We start from the raw sequence: 20,361 nt of genomic DNA, 5'->3' as shown, positions 1-20,361 counted from the left end.
GCTGGGTGAGCTCCCCCGCAGTGTGCACATTCATGGCGGAACCTACAGGAGCTGAACCAGCGGCATAGGCTCTCGTTAAAGAGCCAACATACGCCTTTTCTTTGCCCCGCAGAGGAGCCGGAGGTCCCTCCGGCAGGCCCGGGAAAGGGGGATGGTCTACTGGGAGTCATAATTAACAGCCAGAGACTGCCATCCTGAACGCTGAAATCCATCCCCGGGCACACCGCCAATTTTTGTCGGAATTGCTGGTCATACCGATACCAGCATTGACCGCCATAGATTTTATACGCTCCCCAAATTAGGTCCAAATACCCAAACAGGGCAGGAGCCTTATCTGGGAAACGGCGCACCAGGATACTGGCAAATATGTTAAACCCTTGCAACCAATTGCCAAAGGTTCTGGGTATCTGCTTACCTTTTTCCCCCTCTGGAACCTCTCCACGGCGCGGTCTGTCCACGGAATCCTTGTCAGGAGAGACCAAGGACAGCAGATCCACATACTCACCTCTACATATTTTGTCTTGCGTGTCCATAGGGACATGCAAACCTAACGGTGCAAGATCACATCCCACCGAACCTGCACGAAAAGCCCCAGAAGGCTGACCCCTAGGGGTTTGGGAACATCCCTGCCCCTGAACCTCAGCCTGCCCTGGGAATCCCTGTACCCCAGTAAGGTGTGAAGGAAAACTGGCCACTAGGGTCCTAAGCAGGCGCAAACACTCACTAGACTGATCTTGGGCCCCAGTCCCTGGCACGCTAGCGCAATGCAACCACTCACCACACCTCTGCCCGGGGAACTGGTGAGTACCCTCCCATTTTTCCCCATTTTTATGCCCCCCATGTGCCACAATGTATCCCCTATAACCCAACCCCTTATCCCTGCCAGCAGTCATGTCCTCCCTTCCTTAAGATTTCCAGGGAGGTACTTTCTGAGTTGTCTGGCTCTCTGTTCTTCTATAAAATCAAAATTAACCTAAAAGGAGATACTGGCAAAGACTTCTAGAGAGAAAGAGTTGAATGATCCTTCACAGTACATGTTATTTGCTTGACAAGTGCACTTTAACATATGGAATGCATACAAGCATACAATTAATTTTCATAGATAACGAGAAGGCATTATATAAAAGCTATAACTTATCTGAATGGCTCATCCACAGGACAAGTAATGCCTATCTATTATTTGTGGTTGTCAGAATTCGTTCCTCACAGAATGAAACATAATGCCTTAAAATGGTATACACACATACAAATAACCACACACACATTTGGCTGTAGTTCTTGTTTATTGGGACATAAATACATGATGTAAGGTTTAATGAGAGAAATAGAATCAAAATATATTTTTCTAGAACATAATTAAATTGATACATCACCAGTACAGTCTGTGATCATTAGGATTATTTCAAATCACTAAAAGATGACCACTAAGATTATATATGTGACCACTAAGACTATGCTTAATAGAACATTGTGTGTGGATCACTAGGGCAGAACATGTGTTTGGTCACTAGGGCAATTTGTAATCACTAGTATCGATGATTTGTTTGTCAAAACTCTAACAATATATGAACATACGGCACAATTCATTGGACAGAATGTGTGTAACTCACTAGTGCAGAATATTTGTGTTTAGCTAATAAGATATTTTGGGGGATGTAACACTAACACAAATGCATTGTGCCAAAAGGATAAATGTTTGTATAAATTAACAGGGAAGAATGTGTGTTATTACTAGGACAGAATATGTGTGTGTGTATGGGGACAGTAAAAGATTGTGTGATATTTTTAAGAATCACAGAAAACAATAACCATAAGAACCAAAGTAAGGAGACATGCGATTGTGCATGGAATCATGTTCATTGCTACACAAGGTGTGTTTAATTACTAACAAGTCATACATCTCATGATTTAGGAAACTTTAGAGCACAATGAAGGTAGGATCCAGTTTTAGGATGTGTCCTGGTAGATTCCTGTGCGTGATCAAATTAGAGAATTTACCTTCCCACATTTTTCTTGTCTCCAAATTGTTGAGATTTAACAGGAGTTTTTGTTTTATTTTATTTTTGACAGCCCTACGTGTAATAATTAGGTCAGGAGCTTATGTTAACAGTGTGTGAGACTGAGCTTTCCGTCACAAACACAGAAACTGCCTGTTCTAAGAATTATAAGGAAAGTTTAATTGTTTCTGTGTTTGTTCTTTCTCTGTGATCTCACAATCCCTTATATAGTTTTGTCTTTATACAATGTGCCACCTTGTTCCCTTGCGCACATTTTCCTGTCCATATATATGTATACCCTCCCAATGCAATGTGACCAGATTTTCCCTTTAATCCAGGTTTCGATCTCTTTGCATGGCCTTGTTTCTGCCCATGTGTCCATCAACCTGTGTTATTGCTACAGATCAAAATCAGCCTATTTCTTGGCTTTGCCCTGGGCAGCCACAGCTTCCATTGCTTTTTTCACTGTCTCTTCATCTCCCAGGAAAGCCATGGGTTTAGTTGGCTTCAGGTTGTCATCCAGCTCGTACACAATAGGGATTCCAGTGGGGAGATTAAGTTCCATGATGGCAGCGTCAGACATCCCTGCAGAATGTAAAAGAGCTGTTAAGCTACAGTCAGGGGGGGGGGGGGGGAGGGGGGGTGTAATTTGGAGTGAAACATCTAGAGAAAGATTTGTCTAACATTCTGTATTCATAGTCAGGGAGGGTTATTAACTAACACTTGATTTGATATGAAATAACCAAGGAATTGCACATTTAACATCAAATAGCTGGAAATATATCTTCCTGAGAGAAAAAATTCCAGTTTGACTACTTCATCCTAAAGTCCATTAATTTATAAGGCAACAAGCCTTTAGCATCAGTTAATGATGATAGAGTGCATCACATAATAGCCTACAATTAAAGCCATTATAAGGACAGTGTACCGAAGCACAGACATATTTTTCATCATTACGATACTATTCTAATTCACACACTATTTTATCCTTTATAAATTATTATAAGCCATACAAACATTGTAATATGATGAACACATTGAACATTGAAAAAAGACCAATAATTATAATAACAAGTCTGTAAGCATTTTGTTTTAGTATTAGTACTGAAATATGGTGCAGTACTTTAAATAGCCACCGGGTGGCAGGATGAGAGGGGAACTGGACAGAAATGAGCAGCTGAGGAGGATATTCAAGGATATTTATATAGGGCATCTTGAAATGGGAAATGTCACCAAGAATAGTAACAGAGCCACCTGGCATTAGAGGGCCCCTACAGAGCTCCACAAATATGGAATAACCTTCTAGAAAATATCAAATCTACCACCAATGTAAAGGCCATGGAGTGTCTGCATTATTCTATGAAAAAACAGCTGCAGTTTATGGTAACGTGTAATTGAAGTGTATGTACACCTTTTTAAAGGGTTACTCCAAACACCATGATCATTTTAGTCATTTAAAGGAGTCATGGTGCCTGGAGTCTTTGTGTGCAGCGTTTTGCTTTGCAATGCTGCACATATTGAGCTTTAACACTTAGTGTAACTCTACCTACGGCAGTGTCTTTGCAGCGGATATTCCTTTGTGTTAATAGGCATTGAGCAGTCAGCTGATGCTCTCAGTCGATTAATGGCCGACGGTATCGGCTTCTGCAGCTCTGCAGAAACTGGATGTCATTGCTGACCATAAGAAAACAGTCCGAGCCCTGCAGACATCCTGTTTGCACAACGGTTTGCCTTATTTCTGGTAAACGAGACCAGGGTACTACAGGAATCATAACCAGTACAGCGAGCTTAAGGGACACCCTAAGCACTATAATAATGTAATCTCATTGAATTGGATATAGTGCCTGGAATCTTCTGGTAATGTCCCTCCATTCAGTGTTTAATCATTTTTCGAGGCGTTTAACAATAAGTTAGGGTCCCTGTCCACTCACAGACCAACGTCCACTAGATGTATGGCTAAGGCAAAGATTACACTCCAGCCATACAAATTCATACCATGCACTGGGTGCTGTGATAGGCTAAACACTAGCACTCTTTGTCAATCACAGCTACCCGTTGCTGCCCAAGCTAATGCTTCCTTATTAGCACAAGAAGCACATTGGGGTTGGGCTGCTGGGAACTCTTGTTTATCGTTAAAATATTAAAAAAGATTTAATGCCGAATGGAAGGCTTGTGTTAGGGGACTCCAGACACTATAACCACTTTAGTGAGATGATGCAGTTACATGCCTCTCAACATTCCAAATTTACAAAGTGGGACACTTTAATTGTAGGGTTGTGCATGGGGGTGTGGTCAGGGGAACTGTGACTTACTAATAACAATTTATACTACTTAAATGTGATTTAGAATAATAACAATGCATCTTATTTACACAGACTGATTTCTAAACACATTTATTGCAGTTTAAAGACACATATTATTACTGTGGAGCTCTGTTATGCAATCAGACACACCAGCAAAATGGAGCTTCTAGAATAGAGGGACATTAGGAATTTGGGCCCAAAATAGGGACTGTCCCTTCTAAATATGGACTGTCTATATAAATGTGTAACAATGCATTTTAGCATGCCCTTTAGAATGTCCTTAAAGGGCATACTTACAGCTAATTGTAGTTGTTATGATGCTATAAGTGTACAGTGACTGTTTCCTTGGTTTCTGTCAAACTATTTTGAAGTGATTTAATGAAAATCTTGGTTCTACGGGGCACCCACAGCTAGCCATCTCTGTAACTGCATGGGTAATTCAGAAATGACACCTTTACATGATCCATACAAATCTGTTAAATTCTCAACAGCAGTGATAAACAGAGAATACTGAGATTAGTTTAGCCCAAGGTTCGTAAAAGGATACTATAGTACTAGGAATACAACGTTGTATTCCTAGCACTATATCTCCTTCGCTCCCCCACCCCTGTAGTGTATGGGTTAATAAACCCTTACTGTACTTACTAGCGAGTGAATTAGGCCCTCCCCATAGGAAAGCAATGATTTCCTATGGGGATTTTTCTTAAGCTGAATATCCTCAGGCAGAGCATGAGGACGTCCAGTGTCAGTTAGGCAACCAAAGTTTACCTAACAAGCAGGAAGTGCCTCTAGTGGCTGTCAATTAGACAGTCTTAACCCTGCAATGTAATTATTGCAGTTCATCAGAAACTGCAATAATTAAAGGGACACTCCAGGCACCCAGACCACTTCTGCCCATTGGAGTGGTCTGGGTGTCATCTCCCATCACCTTTAACCCTGCAAGTGTAATTATTGCAGTTTTTATAAACTGCAATAATTACCTTGCAGGGTTAAGTCCTCCTCTAGTGGCTGTCTATTAGAGGCTGTCTATTAGACATGAAAATAGTTTTAAACGACGCTGGACATCCTCACGCTATGCATGAGAACCTCCAGCGTTGCCGAAATCCTCATAGGAAAGCATTGAATAAGGCTTTCCTATGGGGAGGTCTAATGCGCGCGCGTGGCCATTGCCGCTCATGTGCATTAGGTTTCTCCCCGACTGATGTTGGCGGGGGAGGAGTGTGGGCGGAGCCTGACCTCGGACATCGGCGCTGGATTCAGGTAAGTCACTGAAGGGGTTTTAACCCCTTCAATAACATGGGATGGGGTGGGAGGGAGAGTGGCACTGCAGGATTCTGCAGTGCCAGGAAAATGGGTTTGTTTTCCTGGCACTGGAGAGTCCCTTTAACATTGCAGGGTTGAGGGGACATGGACAATTTAATGAGATGAAGTGGTCTGGGTGCCTTTAGTGTCCCTTTAAGCGTATTAATGCTGTCCAAGGTTGGACAGATTTATGTCATCAATGCTATATTGTACTTCCAGCATTTTCCATCCAGTTACAATTGGACTGGCTATAGGTGTTGGAAGAGATTTTGTCCAACTATTTAAAAAAAATGTTTTAAAAAAAACTGGATGATAGAAAAACACCATAACCACTACATGAGCAAAATTGGCCGTGGTGCATAGGGTAACTCTTTAAAAAGGAGAGCAACCCTAATGTATTATTTCCTGGTAAAGATTTTATAGATAAGTAAATAGAAAGTGCAAGGGATGAGAGATATGTAAATGGGGTAATGTAGAGGTGTTTAATTACTAACAAATGCCTTGATTTAATATTTTTGAATAAGCCTTTTCAATTATCACAATATGTTACAATAACTTTTCAAATGATTTATCTACAGAAGTCACCATTAAAGTATGTGGGGGTGTTTGTAGTTAAATCATTTGAAAAGTTTTGATTACGGTATTTGAAAATTCTATCCAAAAATATTAAATCAAGGCCAAAGACAGCAGCAGAAAAATGAGAGAAATTTGCAGATTTGGAAGAATGCATAGAGTTGTTTTTTGAAAAAGGGTGATTAAAATGTAATTGAAGCTGCAATAGGAAGAAGACTAAAGAGTATATTCAGTGAACAGCTAGTTAAAAATATTACGGTTGATCTGAGAAAAAAATCTGCAACTGTGATATATGAGAGATTTGATTCAGTTTCCAACTCAGCATTTAGCAAATAAATCCCAAGATAAAGGAATTAGCTTATCTTGTCTCTGAAGCTGATATGGACTACAATTCCTATCATTCTCATCTACTTGCTGATGAGAGATTAAGGTTAGTGGGTGACTGATAGCTGATCGGTGGCATAATGTGGCTCTCCAAACCCTGCAGTGCGCAAGCATTTAGGATGGGATAATTTTGGGAAATGTCATTGTAAGGTCATATTAAAAGGTCACAGTAACTTATCCAGTCAGCTGACTGTCTGGGAACAGGCAGGAGGGGAGGGAGGAGATGAAACAGAAACATTAGCTGTATAGGAATAATCAATACTGTGCATGAAGTGAACATTTTATGATGACCTTAAAAAACAAAAAACCTAGCCCTCTCTCAACGTTAGGGCATGTCCTGTCGTTTTAGCCAATCTCTTTATGTGGAGAGTGCCATTTTACTCTGCAGGACACCATCAGCACATTCATTCCGTAAGAAAGCTCGAAATTCATTTTCATAAGATATTTTAAGAATAGATGGGTCAGGACTCCTGTGTAATTTATCTTTACATATCCTTTAATTCTATATTTGTTCTGTTAACTGCCTTGACCTCATTATCAGCGATGCAGCACAGTCTATTAATAGCCATCTTTAATGTTAGAATGACCGTGAGGTGACTGGGTACACCTCAGCTGGCAGGCTATATATGTTGAAAATTTATCCTTCATGCGTTGTGAATTTGAAGCAGCAACACTGGAATTTTCTGGGTTTGTAATACATTATTGGGTACTCATTACATGCACAGATCATGATCACCGAACTGTGGGAATGTAAGTCATTGAGAACTGAGAGCCAGATGGTTGTGCACCCATAAAATCAGTTCTCACCTTCCAAGTGCTTGACAATGCCCCTCAGGCTATTGCCATGTGCAGCGATCAGCACTCTCTTCCCAGCGCGGATCTGTGGGGCAATCACATCATTCCAAAAGGGGAGGGCGCGGGCAATAGTGTCCTTCAAACTTTCACAAGAGGGCAGCTCGGCTGGTGTAAGAGATGCGTAACGCCGGTCCTAAGGGTGAGAGGATGGTTTAGTGCAATTATGGATCAGATAGACATACATTCAAAATAATATTACATGGCTTATATTTTGCCTTCTTCTTTGTTCTGTGACTTTATTAGGTTTTATTTACTTTTTCCTAACCTAGGTGTACAGTCTTGTGTCATGTATAAATCTAAATGTGAATTCAGTTCAAATTATACAAGAAACCGTCATCTCAGTACAGCCTCCAAATCAAATTCTCATCACTATTCATAGAGCTTACCCATCTGCCTTGCCAAAATCCATTTCTTGGCCCATTGTATATCCTCGTGTATGATTTCCTTCTCAACAATTCCCTATATATTATGTACTTTCAATTTTTTATCTGTTAGTATTTAAGGGGTACTTTAACAATTTGAAGCTGCTGGCCTTTTCTGTGTCAAATGTCCTGTTGGGCACTATGGATGCGGTCCCACCCCCTCCTGAGGTCAATTGGTCCGCACACAATCCAATCACAGGAACAGAAGCCTATGATTGGACCAATTGCCAACTCGGCGTGCATGCACGTGCTCTGGGCAGGCAAGTGGAGGGAGGGTTCTTTTTTAAAAAAAAGCAAAAAACTACCAGCATTGGAGAGAGGCATGAGGGAAGGGAGAGCTACCTTCCCCTTGCAGTATTAATTGCAGCTTTAATTATTTTTGTCCCTTGAATAGAAAAAAGCAAATGCTGATGCAGAGTGATTAGGAAATGTGTCATTTAACAATGATTTCTCCGGAGATGTGGAAGACTGGATATATGTTCACAATCAGGACAGCCGATTAAACATGGAAATATAAACACCCAGACTGTGCAAATACATAAAAAAAATATTTTTACCTTTATTTCTTCTTTTAAAATACTTGACTGAGACTGTACAGCAGAGGGTAGGAATAATCATGATGATGCTTACACGTTTCGTGCCTCATGGGCACTTTATCAGAGACAGATATATATGTGCCAAGAGAAATGGCGTAATTATAGATTGTGTTTCTCTGCTGATAGGGCCAGTAATGTTTGCCATACTTTTTATTTGCCTAGCAGGTATATGTATGGAGGCAATTCTTATTACTAGATCAATATTTAGGAGCTGATGCAATGATCCTGTCCATGGAAGGTTTGTAATACTGCTGTGATCTCTGCAGATTAGTGGCATGATGGAAGTATGTTCAAAGAATGGCTTGTAGGCATGTTGTCACTCCTGGGACTCTATTGATTCACTTTAAAACCTGAATTGGAAATCAACTGGCGTATAAAGAGAACATGCCTATGAAGATTGAGGTTAGTTGTAATACTCAGATTAAATTGTAATTTGGAGTTGTGTATCACCATATATAGAGAGGGTTAACAGATCCACCATGTTTTTTAGGGACACATATCATTTTGTCATATTTATAATAACCCATGACAAGGGTTGCCCTGCAGTATGTATAATGCATATTCTGCAGGATTCTACATTGCCTAATTACTTAATAGTATTTACTTTCTTCTGAATTCTACATACTACAGGGCAACCCTTTTAATGTGCTGCCCATCAATATGTATACTTGATATGTGTCCCTGAAAAAAAATGGTGGATATGATAACTCTATATACATAACCCTAGAAATGGTTGTTGTTGTTGTTTTGGGAATAAAAAGAGGAAGGGAATTATCCAAAACATCAGATTTGAATAAGCTTATAGGGGAAACATACAACACATAATTGTTAAGCTAGAAAACAGTAGGCAATTGGTACACGTCATCTATCATCACTACTATGATGTAATTGCATAGTCCCCAAAATCGACATTTTATTTGTTATTAACTTTACAATCTCTACATGTTGGAATCGTCATAAGTTCAGCCATATTACTAGCTAAGACATTTTTGGATTGTGTTAAAAAAACACACACACATGATACTGGACATTGTTTAGAAACCATTATTAAAAAACAAGAGTGAATTGTGATCTATGGCCTATGCTACTCAAATGATACAGTTTTAACATTGAGAAAATGTTGAAACGTGACATAATGGTTAGACACTGATTGCCATCACTGTGTATTACTAATAGATATTGTGGGAGCAGAAAGTAATCTTGTATTTATCCCCCTTTTGATCTAATGTGCATGTCCTTTTGGGGTCTATCTTTGTGAGACATATGTCACACACAGATGGTCCTTTAGTACAGTGGTCAGGGAAGGGGTCACTGATTCTGTACTAATATCATTTCAATTCCAAGTACCGTAGTACACTTATAATATTTTACCTTTCTTGCTGAAAGAGATTTTTTTTCTCAGGCTGAAGATTTTGAAGATATTTGATTACATTTCTTAGGCTGTTAACTGTGTTGAAAAAATATGTGCGATTTGTACAATGTCTACATAAAAGCTGTCTGGTGATTAGTTAAAATGAGTGCTAGAATGGAAACATGATAGACCTTTAGAATCCCAGTATATCATTCTCAGACTTGTAGAGGTAAAGGCTCCCATATTTATGTGAAGTGTACTTTGATCAAGCAGTGCTTCTTGGAAGTGAATGGCTGTATGAAGTCATATGTGAAAGTGAATGGACTAGTTTATCTAGAGCAGCGTTTCCCAATTGGTGTTCCGCGGAATCCTAGGGTTCCGCGGAACACTAATTGGGGTTCCGCCGAAAAATGTACAAAAAAAAAAATGGCGGCAAGGGAGCAGTGAGCTCTGATCTCCCTGCTCAGCTCCCTCGCGAGCACAGCAGTGATGCTGGGGCCGGAATATGATGTCACTCCGGCTCCGGCATCACTAGGAGGAGCGCGAGGGAGCTGAGCAGAGAAATCAGAGCTCCCTCGCCGCCCGCCTCCACCGCTCACCTGTCTGTCCCTCGCCGCCCGCCAAGCTGCAGCCATCCCCACTGGACCACAGGGACTTCATGCCAGCACTCCTAAAGGTAGGGGGGCTGGATGGAGTAAAATGAAAAAAAAAATGTATGTGTGTCTGTTAGGGAGTTTGTTTGTGTGCTTGTCAGTGACTGTATGTGTTTGGCAGTGAGAATGTAACTTCTTGTCAATGAGAGTGTATATGTGTTTGTATGTGTGTCTGTAAAAGAGTGTGTGTTTGTCAGTGAGAGTGTATGTGTGTTTTTGTCAGTGAGAGTGTATGTGTGCATGTCAAAGAGTGTGTGTGTCAGTGTGTGTATCTGTGTCAAGGTTTGTGTATGTGTCACTGTGTGCATCTAAGTGTGTGTGTGTGTGTGCCAGTATGTATCAGTGTGTTTGTATGTGCCTGTGTGTGTGTATCTGAGTGTGTCAGTGTGTATCTGTGGGTGCAAGTGTGTGTATGTCACTGTGTGTATCTGAGTGTGTGTGTGTATTTGTGAGTCAAGGTGTCAAAGAGTGTGTGTGTCAGTGTGTGTATCTGTGTCAAGGTTTATGTATGTGTCACTGTGTGCATCTAAGTGTGTGTGTGTGTGTGTATGTGCCAGTATGTATCAGTGTGTTTGTATGTGCCTGTCTGTGTGTGTATCTGAGTGTGTCAGTGTGTATCTGTGGGTGCAAGTGTGTGTATGTCACTGTGTGTATCTGAGTGTGTGTGTGTATTTGTGAGTCGAGGTGTGTGTATCTGTGTGTCAGTGTGTATCTGTGTGCCATTGTGTGTGCATATCTGTGTGTCAGATACATATACACACTGACACAGATACACACACTGGCGCATACAAACACAGATATACAAATCTTGACACACACTGGCACATGCAAACACAGATACACACACCTTGACACACAGATACATACATACACAGATACACACAGTGTTTTAAAATGTGTGTATCTGTGTTCCACTATCTGCCAGTGTGTGTATCTGTGTGTCAGATTCATACATACTGGCACATACAAACACAGATACACACACCTTGATACACAGACACATACAAACACAGATACACAGACTTTGAAACAGACGCACACACCTTGACACACAGATAGATACATACATACATACACTGTGATACACTGTGTGTCAAGGTGTGTGTATCTGTCAGTGTGTGTATCTGTGTGCCACTATCTGCCAGTGTGTGTATCTGTGTGCCAGATTCATACAGACTGGCACATACAAACACAAATACACACACCTTGACACACAGATACATACATACACACACACAGATACACACTGTGTGTCAAGGTGTGTGTATCTGTCAGTGTGTGTGTCTGTGTGCCACTATCTGCCAGTGTGTGTATCTGTGTGTCAGATTCATACACACTGCCACATACAAACACAAATACACACACCTTGACACCATAGGCGTGCGCAGCCTATTGCATTAGGGTGTGCACCCTAAAGCACAAGCACACGCGGCGTATATATATATATATATATATGTTTATGTATGTATGTATGTATGTATATATGTATATATATATACACACACACACAAAGCTGTGTGTGTGCTGTGTGAGGGTGCTGTTAGTGTGATGTGTGTGTGAGGGTGCTGGTAGTGTACTATGTGGGTGGGGGTGTTTGTGTGTGCGTGCTTGTGAGGGTGTGAATGTACTGTGTGTCAGGGTGCTATTTGTGTGTGTGTGTGCACTTGTTAGGGTGCTGTAAATGTACTGTGTGTGAGGGTGCTGTTTGTGTGTGAGGGTACTGGTAGTGTGCTGTGTGTGTGTGTGTGCATTTGTTAGGGTCCTGTTTGTGTTTGTGAGGGTACTGTTAGTGTGCTGTGTGAGTGTGAGGGTGCTGTTTGTGTAATGTGTGTGAGGGTGCTGTATTTGTGTGTGGGTGCTGTATGTGTGTGGGTGCTGTGTATGGTGTATGTGTGTGGGTGCTGTATGTGTGTTGGTGCTGTGTATGTCTGTGGGTGCTGTGTATGTCTGTGGGTGCTGTGTATGTGTGTGGGTGCTGTGTATGTCTGTGGGTGCTGTGTATGTCTGTGGGTGCTGTGTATGTCTGTGGGTGCTGTATGTGTGTGGGTGCTGTGTGTGTGGGTGCTGTGTATGTGTGTTGGTGCTGTGTATGTCTGTGGGTGCTGTGTATGTGTGCTGTGTATGTGTGTGTGTGCTGTGTATGTCTGTGGGTGCTGTATGTGTGTGTGTGTGCTGTGTATGTGTGTGTGTGCTGTGTATGTCTGTGGGTGCTGTGTATGTCTGTGGGTGCTGTGTATGTGTGTGGGTGCTGTGTGTGTGTGCTGTGTATGCCTGTGGGTGCTGTGTGCTGTGTATGTGTGTGTGTGCTGTGTATGTGTGTGTGTGCTGTGTATGTCTGTGTGTGCTGTGTATGTCTGTGGGTGCTGTGTATGTCTGTGGGTGCTGTGTATGTCTGTGGGTGCTGTGTATGTCTGTGGGTGCTGTGTATGTGTGTGTGTGCTGTGTATGTGTGTGTGTGTGTGTGTTGTGTATGTGTGTTGGTGCTGTGTATGTGTGTGGGTGATTGTAGGGGGTGAAGGTGGGGGTACATTACTTAATATCCCCCCTCCCTTCTTACTTTATGTAGGGAGGGGGGATCTTTCCTTGCTACATTCCCTGGTGGTCCAGTGGAGGTGGGGGCAGATCAGTTATCCCCCCTCCCTTCTTACCTTATGCCTGGGAGGGGGGATCCTGCTGCTGCTGCCATCCCTGGTGGTCCAGTGGAGAGTGAACTCTAGCCCCGCAGGGCTAGAGTTCACTCACGCGAGATCTGAGCGTTGCCGCGGCAACGCTCAGATCTCGCGAGAGGAACCCGGCGGAGCTGCTGGCAAGAGCTCCGCCGGTCCTCTCCTGCCTCCCTCCCTGCATGTGGGTCGGTGGGGAGGGAGGCTGAGAGCAGAGCCGGCGTTTGGATAGCGAGATCCCCCCTGCCGGTCTCAATACATAGGCGTGCCGCGGGGATTAGGGTGTGCCCAGGCACACCCGGCACACCCCGTGCACACGCCTATGCTTGACACACAGATAGATACACACACACACACACTGTGTGTGTATCTGTGTGTCAGATATACAACTGGCACATACAAGCACAGATATACACACCTTGACACACACATTTTTTTTTAAAAAAACGTTGCAATTGAAATTTTGTTTTCAAGGGGGTGGAGGTGGGGGAGGGGGGGGCGGGTTTTCAATGATGTTGATACACTATGCCAAAGGGTTCCACAGGAAAAATTTATTGGGAAACCCTGATCTAGAGCAAGGTTATCTAGGCCGTCACCACTCCTTGTCTCATGGAAGTGACATCTAAGACCTTTCATACGGTATGCCATAAGTTCAGCTCGACCATTCAGTAACCCGCTTTCTCTGTCCTTTCTCATTCCTCTGCTGTTACTAGCCTAGGTATGATTTACCAGTTATGTGTTAGATCTCTTCCCAGTGTCGACACTGGAATCCTTCACATTCTTTTGAACCTATACCAGCACATATGGAATGAGAAGGATCACAAGATATACCTGCACAAACAAAATCTATATGGCCAGGACATTATGTCGTGTAGAGACGGTGTAAGCTCAAAAATCCTGTTACGCATAATATACTGTAATGTTTCAGCATGTGGGAATCTATCCTTTAAAGGAACACTATAGACACCCAGACCACTTCAGCTAATTGAAGTGGTCTGGGTGCAGAGTCCCTTTTGCACTTAGTGCTGTAATGTTTACATTGCAGTTCCAGAGAAACTGCAATGTTTACTTTGCAGTACTAAGTCTGCGTCCAGTGGCTATCTCCCAGACATGGATCAAAATTGACCTTTAGTCTGGTATCTGACTCTGGACGTCCTCACGCTTTGCATATGGACATGCAGCGTAAGATTTTTTCACCAGAGAAAAGCATTGATTCAATGCTTTCCTATAAGGAAGTCTAATGCGCGAGTGGCATTTGCCACGCATGTGCATTAGCGCCCGCTCGTTGCGGGACGTTAGAGGGGGATAAGTGTCAACTCTGTGCCGAGGGACCTTAGTGCTGGGATACGGTAAGTAAATAAATGTTTTTTAACCCTTTATTTAACGCGGAGGGGGCCGCAAGGAAGGGGGAAGGCAGGGTGAGCGATAGTGCAAGGAATACAGCTTTGTATTCCTGCCATTATAGTATCCTTTTAATGATGGGCATGCAGAATGGAGCAGTAAAGAGAGAGATTACATCACCAAAGTGGGATTGTTTGGTCTCCTAGGAGTCACAGCTACCCTGTCTGTTTTTCTTGTATTTACTCCTACATCAGGGTTGAGGTAACATCAATAATAAGTGCCTCATACAGGCAATAACTAGTGTATCAATCAGCAAATGAATATACCAAACTGATGGGAGTTTACAGAGAAGTACAATAATGAAAAGTTACTCAGACAATAGAGACAGAGAAAGCTTTGGGCGAAGAGATAAAGACAGTCTCAGAAAAGAGACAGATCTAGATAGTAAGAAAGAGATGGAGATCAACAGACAGAGACAGTGAGACATAATGTTAGAGACTGGCAGATAAAAAGACTGAGAGCAAGAGGCTGTCATAGAGAAACACTGACAGAAATAGAGAGACAGACAACTGGACTCAAATTAAAAGGGAAAATGGACATATAGCTTAATGCTTCTATCTTCTTTTGCAGCTAGATTATAATTAGTTAATTAATAATTAGTGTTGTTATTATTGCATAATGAAAATGAAATTCCATTATAAAAATGATATTCTAATAAACAGATGTCAAACTGTCATGTTTTAGTGATGACTTAACGGTTTCAAATCCAAATGTAGTATAAGCTTCTTTGTATAGAATCCATGTTTCAATCAAACGAAGGCCTTGATTAAATTAGAGCTGATAGTTGATAATTATCACATTAAATACCACAACCGGAACTTGTACTTTACTTTGAAAATATTGGCTGAGGTGGTTTAATTCCATTTATTGGGCACAGAGCACCCAATGAATGTGCTTCAAAAAGTTATCATTATAAAGTTGTTGCTAAATGTTTTGTTTTGTTTTTTTACTATTTTTTCCACTGGCAACACTAAAGGCCAGCAAGCAAATATTTTTAAAAAACATTTGTCGGACCCCCCCAAACTATTAGTATAAGAGAGGTCTAATACCTCACTTGTGCCGACACTCGCCATTTTGAGGGTGGTGGCATGTCTACCAAACAGTGAGCAGCCAGTGGCTGTTCCACTATAATTAAAAAGCTAGCAAATCAAATAAAACAGAGGAAGATACCTTGCACAGATCCCATCAATGCCCCCATTTGTGGACATTGAATGGAGGCTTAAATTTTATACTGTGGGGATGGACAGCAGCGCATGGGTTATTTTATGTTATATACAGTGGGGACATCCTTGTGTGTCCCCCAGCTCCCACCCAGGTGGGGGTACTAAAGACAATAATGGCGTGGACATGTTATTGTCCATCTTCCCACCCATAGGCTTTGGGTAGGGGTTATTAAAGACAAGGAACGGGAGACATGCCATTTACAGCCCTTACCCATAGCCTTCAGTGGGTATTAAAGTACCACTATAGTGCCAGGAAAACATACTCGTTTTCCTGGCACTATAGTGCCCTGAGGGTGCCCCCACCCTCAGGGACCCCCTCCCGCCCGGCTCTGGGGAGAGGAAAGGGTTAAAACGTACCTTTATTCCAGCGCCGGGCGGGGAGCTCTCCTCCTCCTCTCCGCCTCCGATCCTCCCTTTCGGCTGAATGCGCATGCGCGGCAAGAGCTGCGCGCACATTCAGCCGGTCGCATAGGAAAGCATTTACAATGCTTTCCTATGGACGCTTGCGTGCTCTCACTGTGATTTTCACAGTGAGAATCACGCAAGCGCCTCTAGCGGCTGCCAGTGAGACAGCCACTAGAGGATTTAGAGGCTGGCTTAATCTTTATATAAACATAGCAGTTTCTCTGAAACTGCTATGTTTATATAAAAAAGGGTTAAACCTAGCTGGACCTGGCACCCAGACCACTTCATTAAGCTGAAGTGGTCTGGGTGCCTAGAGTGGTCCTTTAATGACAATTGCATGTCCACCCACAACAGAGTTCCCCTCTTCAGACTTTCCCTTGCTTTTATAAAGGAGTTATCATAACTCCCTTGTACTAATATGGGGGTCATATTAAACCCAATATAATTATTCATTAAAAAAATGCATATTAATAATTATTAATTCACTATTTTTTCAATTCAGACTTTTCTGTGGTATTGTTTTGATCAGGAGACCCGTTTATGGAGTTCAGCTGCTTGAATTTTGACTGGCATTAAATAAAGCTAATATTCAATAGATATCGATATCAGTTGAAAATAAAATGATAATTATCGAGATCGATTATTGAGAGAGTTTATGTATGTCTACAGTTCTCTGTCTGTTTTGGTGCAATTTGACACAAAAACTAGGACTCTTGTCTGCATCCATAACCACCCTTTCAGTATCCACACTGATAAATTGCACCTCTTTATTATCACTGAGAATTCATCCTTCCTCGGTTGGCAGTGTTACGCTGGAGACAAGTTACATCAGATCTCGCAGCATTTTATTATGGTAAAGGTGTCCTTTTTTTTGTTTTTTTGTTAAACTGCTCCAAAATAGTTTCACAGAGAACAATAGCAGTTGATTTAATAAAAAATTTTTTTGCAACTAATGTATAATTTAGAACAATGTTTACACAGACTATTTTTTAAACACATTTATGTTTTAAGCACACAATTCTGGATGTAACAATATGGAACATTAGTATAAAACATTAGGATAGAAAAGAGTGCAGAGGGACTTGGGCCCAAAATAGAGACTGTCCCTCCTAAATAGGGATACTTTGCAGGTATGTGATATTGGATATTGATGAATGAAGTACTTGATTGGGAGACATAGATTCTGCAATGGAGTATGGAGTAATAGGAGGAGTTATAGGGAGAGGTTGTATGGAGTAATAGGAGGAGTTATAGGAAGAGGTTATATGGAGTAATAGGAGGGGTTATAGGGAGAGGTTATATGGAGTAATAGGAGGAGTTATAGGGAGAGGTTATATGGAGTAATAGGAGGGTATAGAGAGAGGATATATGGAGTAATTATAGGGCTTATAGGGAGAGGTTATATGGAGTAATAGGAGGGGTTATAGGAAGAGGTTATATGGAGTAATAGGAGGGGTTATATGGAGAGGTTATATGGAGTAATAGGAGGAGTTATAGGGAGAGGTTATATGGAGTAATAGGAGGGTATAGAGAGAGGATATATGGAGTAATTATAGGGCTTATAGGGAGAGGTTATATGGAGTAATAGGAGGGGTTATAGAGAGAGGTTATATGGAGTAATAGGAGGAGTTATAGGGAGAGGTTATATGGAGTAATAGGAGGGGTTATAGAGAGAGGTTATATGGAGTAATAGGAGGCGTTATAGGGAGAAGTTATATGGAGTAATAGGAGGAGTTATAGGGAGAGGTTATATGGAGTAATAGGAGGGTATAGAGAGAGGATATATGGAGTAATACTAGGGCTTATAGGGAGAGGTTATATGGAGTAATAGAAGGGAATATAGGAAGAGGTTATATGGAGTAATAGGAGGGGTTATAGAGAGAGGTTATATGGAGTAATATGAGGGGTTATAGGGAGAGGTTATATGGAGTAATAGGAGGAGTTATAGAGAGGGTATATGGAGAAATAGGAGGGGTTATAGGGAGAGGTTATATGGAGTAATAGGAGGGGTTATAGAGAGAGGCTATATGGAGTAATATGATGGGTTTTAGGGAGAGGTTATATGGAGTAATAGAAGGGAATATAGGAAGAGGTTATATGGAGTAATAGGAGGGGTTATAGAGAGAGGTTATATGGAGTAATATGAGGGGTTACAGGGAGAGGTTATATGGAGTAATAGGAGGGGTTATAGAGAGAGGTTATATGGAGTAATAGGAGGGGTTATAGAGAGAGGTTATATGGGGTAATAAGAGGGGTTATAGAGAGAGGTTATATGGAGAAATAGGAGGGGTTATAGGGAGGGATTATATGGGGTAATAAGAGGGGTTATAGAGAGAGGTTATATGGAGAAATAGGAGGTTATAAGCATAGGTTATGTGGAGTAATAGGAGGGTTTATAGGGAGAGATTATGTGGAGTAATAAAAGTCGTTACACAGAGTGATACAGAGAGGCTATATTAAGTAATAGAAGGGGTTATGGGAAGAGGTTATCTGGAGTAACAGGAGGCATTATTGATAGAGGTTATGTTGAGAGGGTATACTGACCAAAATTAAGATTTATGTAATGAGGGACGTTATATGAGACAATGGTTAAAAAAATACTGAGAGGACCTTTAGTGTGATGCAATATAGAGCAATTGAGAATAAGAAGTTGTATGAAAATGTTGTAAAACCATGGTAGCAGTTTGTATTGCCTTATCAATAATTATGCATTATGAAGATTTGCAATGTGACGGAGGGTAAACAATGTGGTGCTCACCTTGCTGATAAGCTTGTAGTAAGGGTGGTCTTCTCCCATTGGAGGTGGTGGGATGTCATAAGATCTTCTCCAGATCTTCACCTGTTCTTCCCCGTGCTTTTCAGCTGTCTCTGCTTTGTTGAGTCCTGTGAGACCCCCATAGTGTCGCTCATTTAACCTCCAGGTTCTGACCACTGGCAACCACATCTGGTCAATGCCATCCAAGATATACCAGAGTGTGCGCACTGCTCTCTTTAGCACTGATGTGTAGCAGATGTCAAACTCCATCCCAGCGTCACGTACAGCTTGTGCTCCACGACGAGCCTCCTCAACTCCCTTTTCACTCAGTTCGGCATCAAACCAACCACAGAAGCGGTTCTCCTGGTTCCAAGAGCTCTCGCCATGACGAACGATTACTAGGCGGTGAGGCATGGTGCCTAAAATCTGCAAAAAGAAAGAATTAATAAGCCCATATGTTTTCAAATAGATGGTGGTATATTTTAGTGTTGACTATCAGCAACCTTTGGCACTTAAGATACTCAATGGGCCAGCAAAACCTGTGAATGATGAGATTTGTTCTCCAATGCAGCTGTCATGCACAGTATAGATAATATATTTTCCTTTGCTTTGTATTTGGGTAAAGGGGATTATCAGTTGATTGAGTAGTAAAAAATAGCAGCAAATGTTTCCTGTATCATGTGCATGTATCTATAAAGAGTTAATATAACCCACCTTGGAGTGATCCGGCTTGAAGTCCTGGTCCCTGGATTGTCTCTCAATCACTTTCTGAACATTCTTCTCATATACCCAATGTCACTCCACTTCGTACCCAATCACAAAGCAGCAACAGGTGACGAATGGGAGCAGAAACAGGGGCAGAGCACTGAAAATAGCATCACCCTCCCCGTCGCTGGTGACAGCTGTCCCTGACCTTTCATAGGGGTCATGAAAGGGTTAGCAGCTAAAGGTCAGTTAGACAAATGGGCAAATATACATCAGGGATCTTTGTTAATAAAAGCAGTATGTATATTGTAAAGTAATTTTTTTTTAAATTCTTTATTTATAACAAGACAAGACACCACATGTAATTAGAAAGCAACCGTAGTTAACAGTAAATAATGGCTTAGAACATCGCAGGTAAGGACGTCAAAAACAGTAACTTGTTTATAAAGAAAGCAGTTAAATCGCTGAGTTGTCCATCTTGACGATATCCCCATGAATGGCAGCCTTTAAGCCATAGTCCAGCAGGCAGTAGATAATCATGGTGTCACGCCTTGGGTTTTAAGTTTTTCAGTAATATCAAAACAATCATTTTCCACATAGCTGTCGAACCGACATAGCACACGTACTCTTTGAGACGTAGGGTGTATGCACATATTAAATACCCCGTCTGTCCACAGCCCAACGTACTCAACCCCCTGCGAGGGTGGATAATCCAACCCTGCAACATCAGAATGGTTTAACAAACCGATCACATGGAAAGTGCTATGCCGATT

General features: G+C 41.7%; 1 protein-coding gene across 1 annotated transcript; it reads right to left on the bottom strand.

Moving 5' to 3' along the window:
* Positions 1-1,264: 1,264 nt before the first annotated feature.
* On the bottom strand, positions 1,265-19,694 carry PGAM2 (phosphoglycerate mutase 2). The gene is made up of 4 exons (XM_063448544.1): positions 19,598-19,694; positions 18,887-19,309; positions 7,367-7,547; positions 1,265-2,582 (listed from the first exon to the last, which is right to left on the bottom strand). The coding sequence occupies exons 2-4, from the start codon at positions 19,295-19,297 to the stop codon at positions 2,413-2,415; spliced, it is 762 nt and encodes a 253-aa protein (XP_063304614.1). The 5' UTR covers positions 19,298-19,309; positions 19,598-19,694; the 3' UTR covers positions 1,265-2,412.
* Positions 19,695-20,361: the final 667 nt, after the last annotated feature.

Source organism: Pelobates fuscus, chromosome 3, assembly GCF_036172605.1.
Source record: "Pelobates fuscus isolate aPelFus1 chromosome 3, aPelFus1.pri, whole genome shotgun sequence".
Classification (NCBI taxonomy): Eukaryota; Metazoa; Chordata; class Amphibia; order Anura; family Pelobatidae; genus Pelobates; species Pelobates fuscus.
The sequence above is the reverse complement of the archived record's forward strand: the minus strand, read 5'-3'. Positions and strand labels throughout refer to the sequence as shown.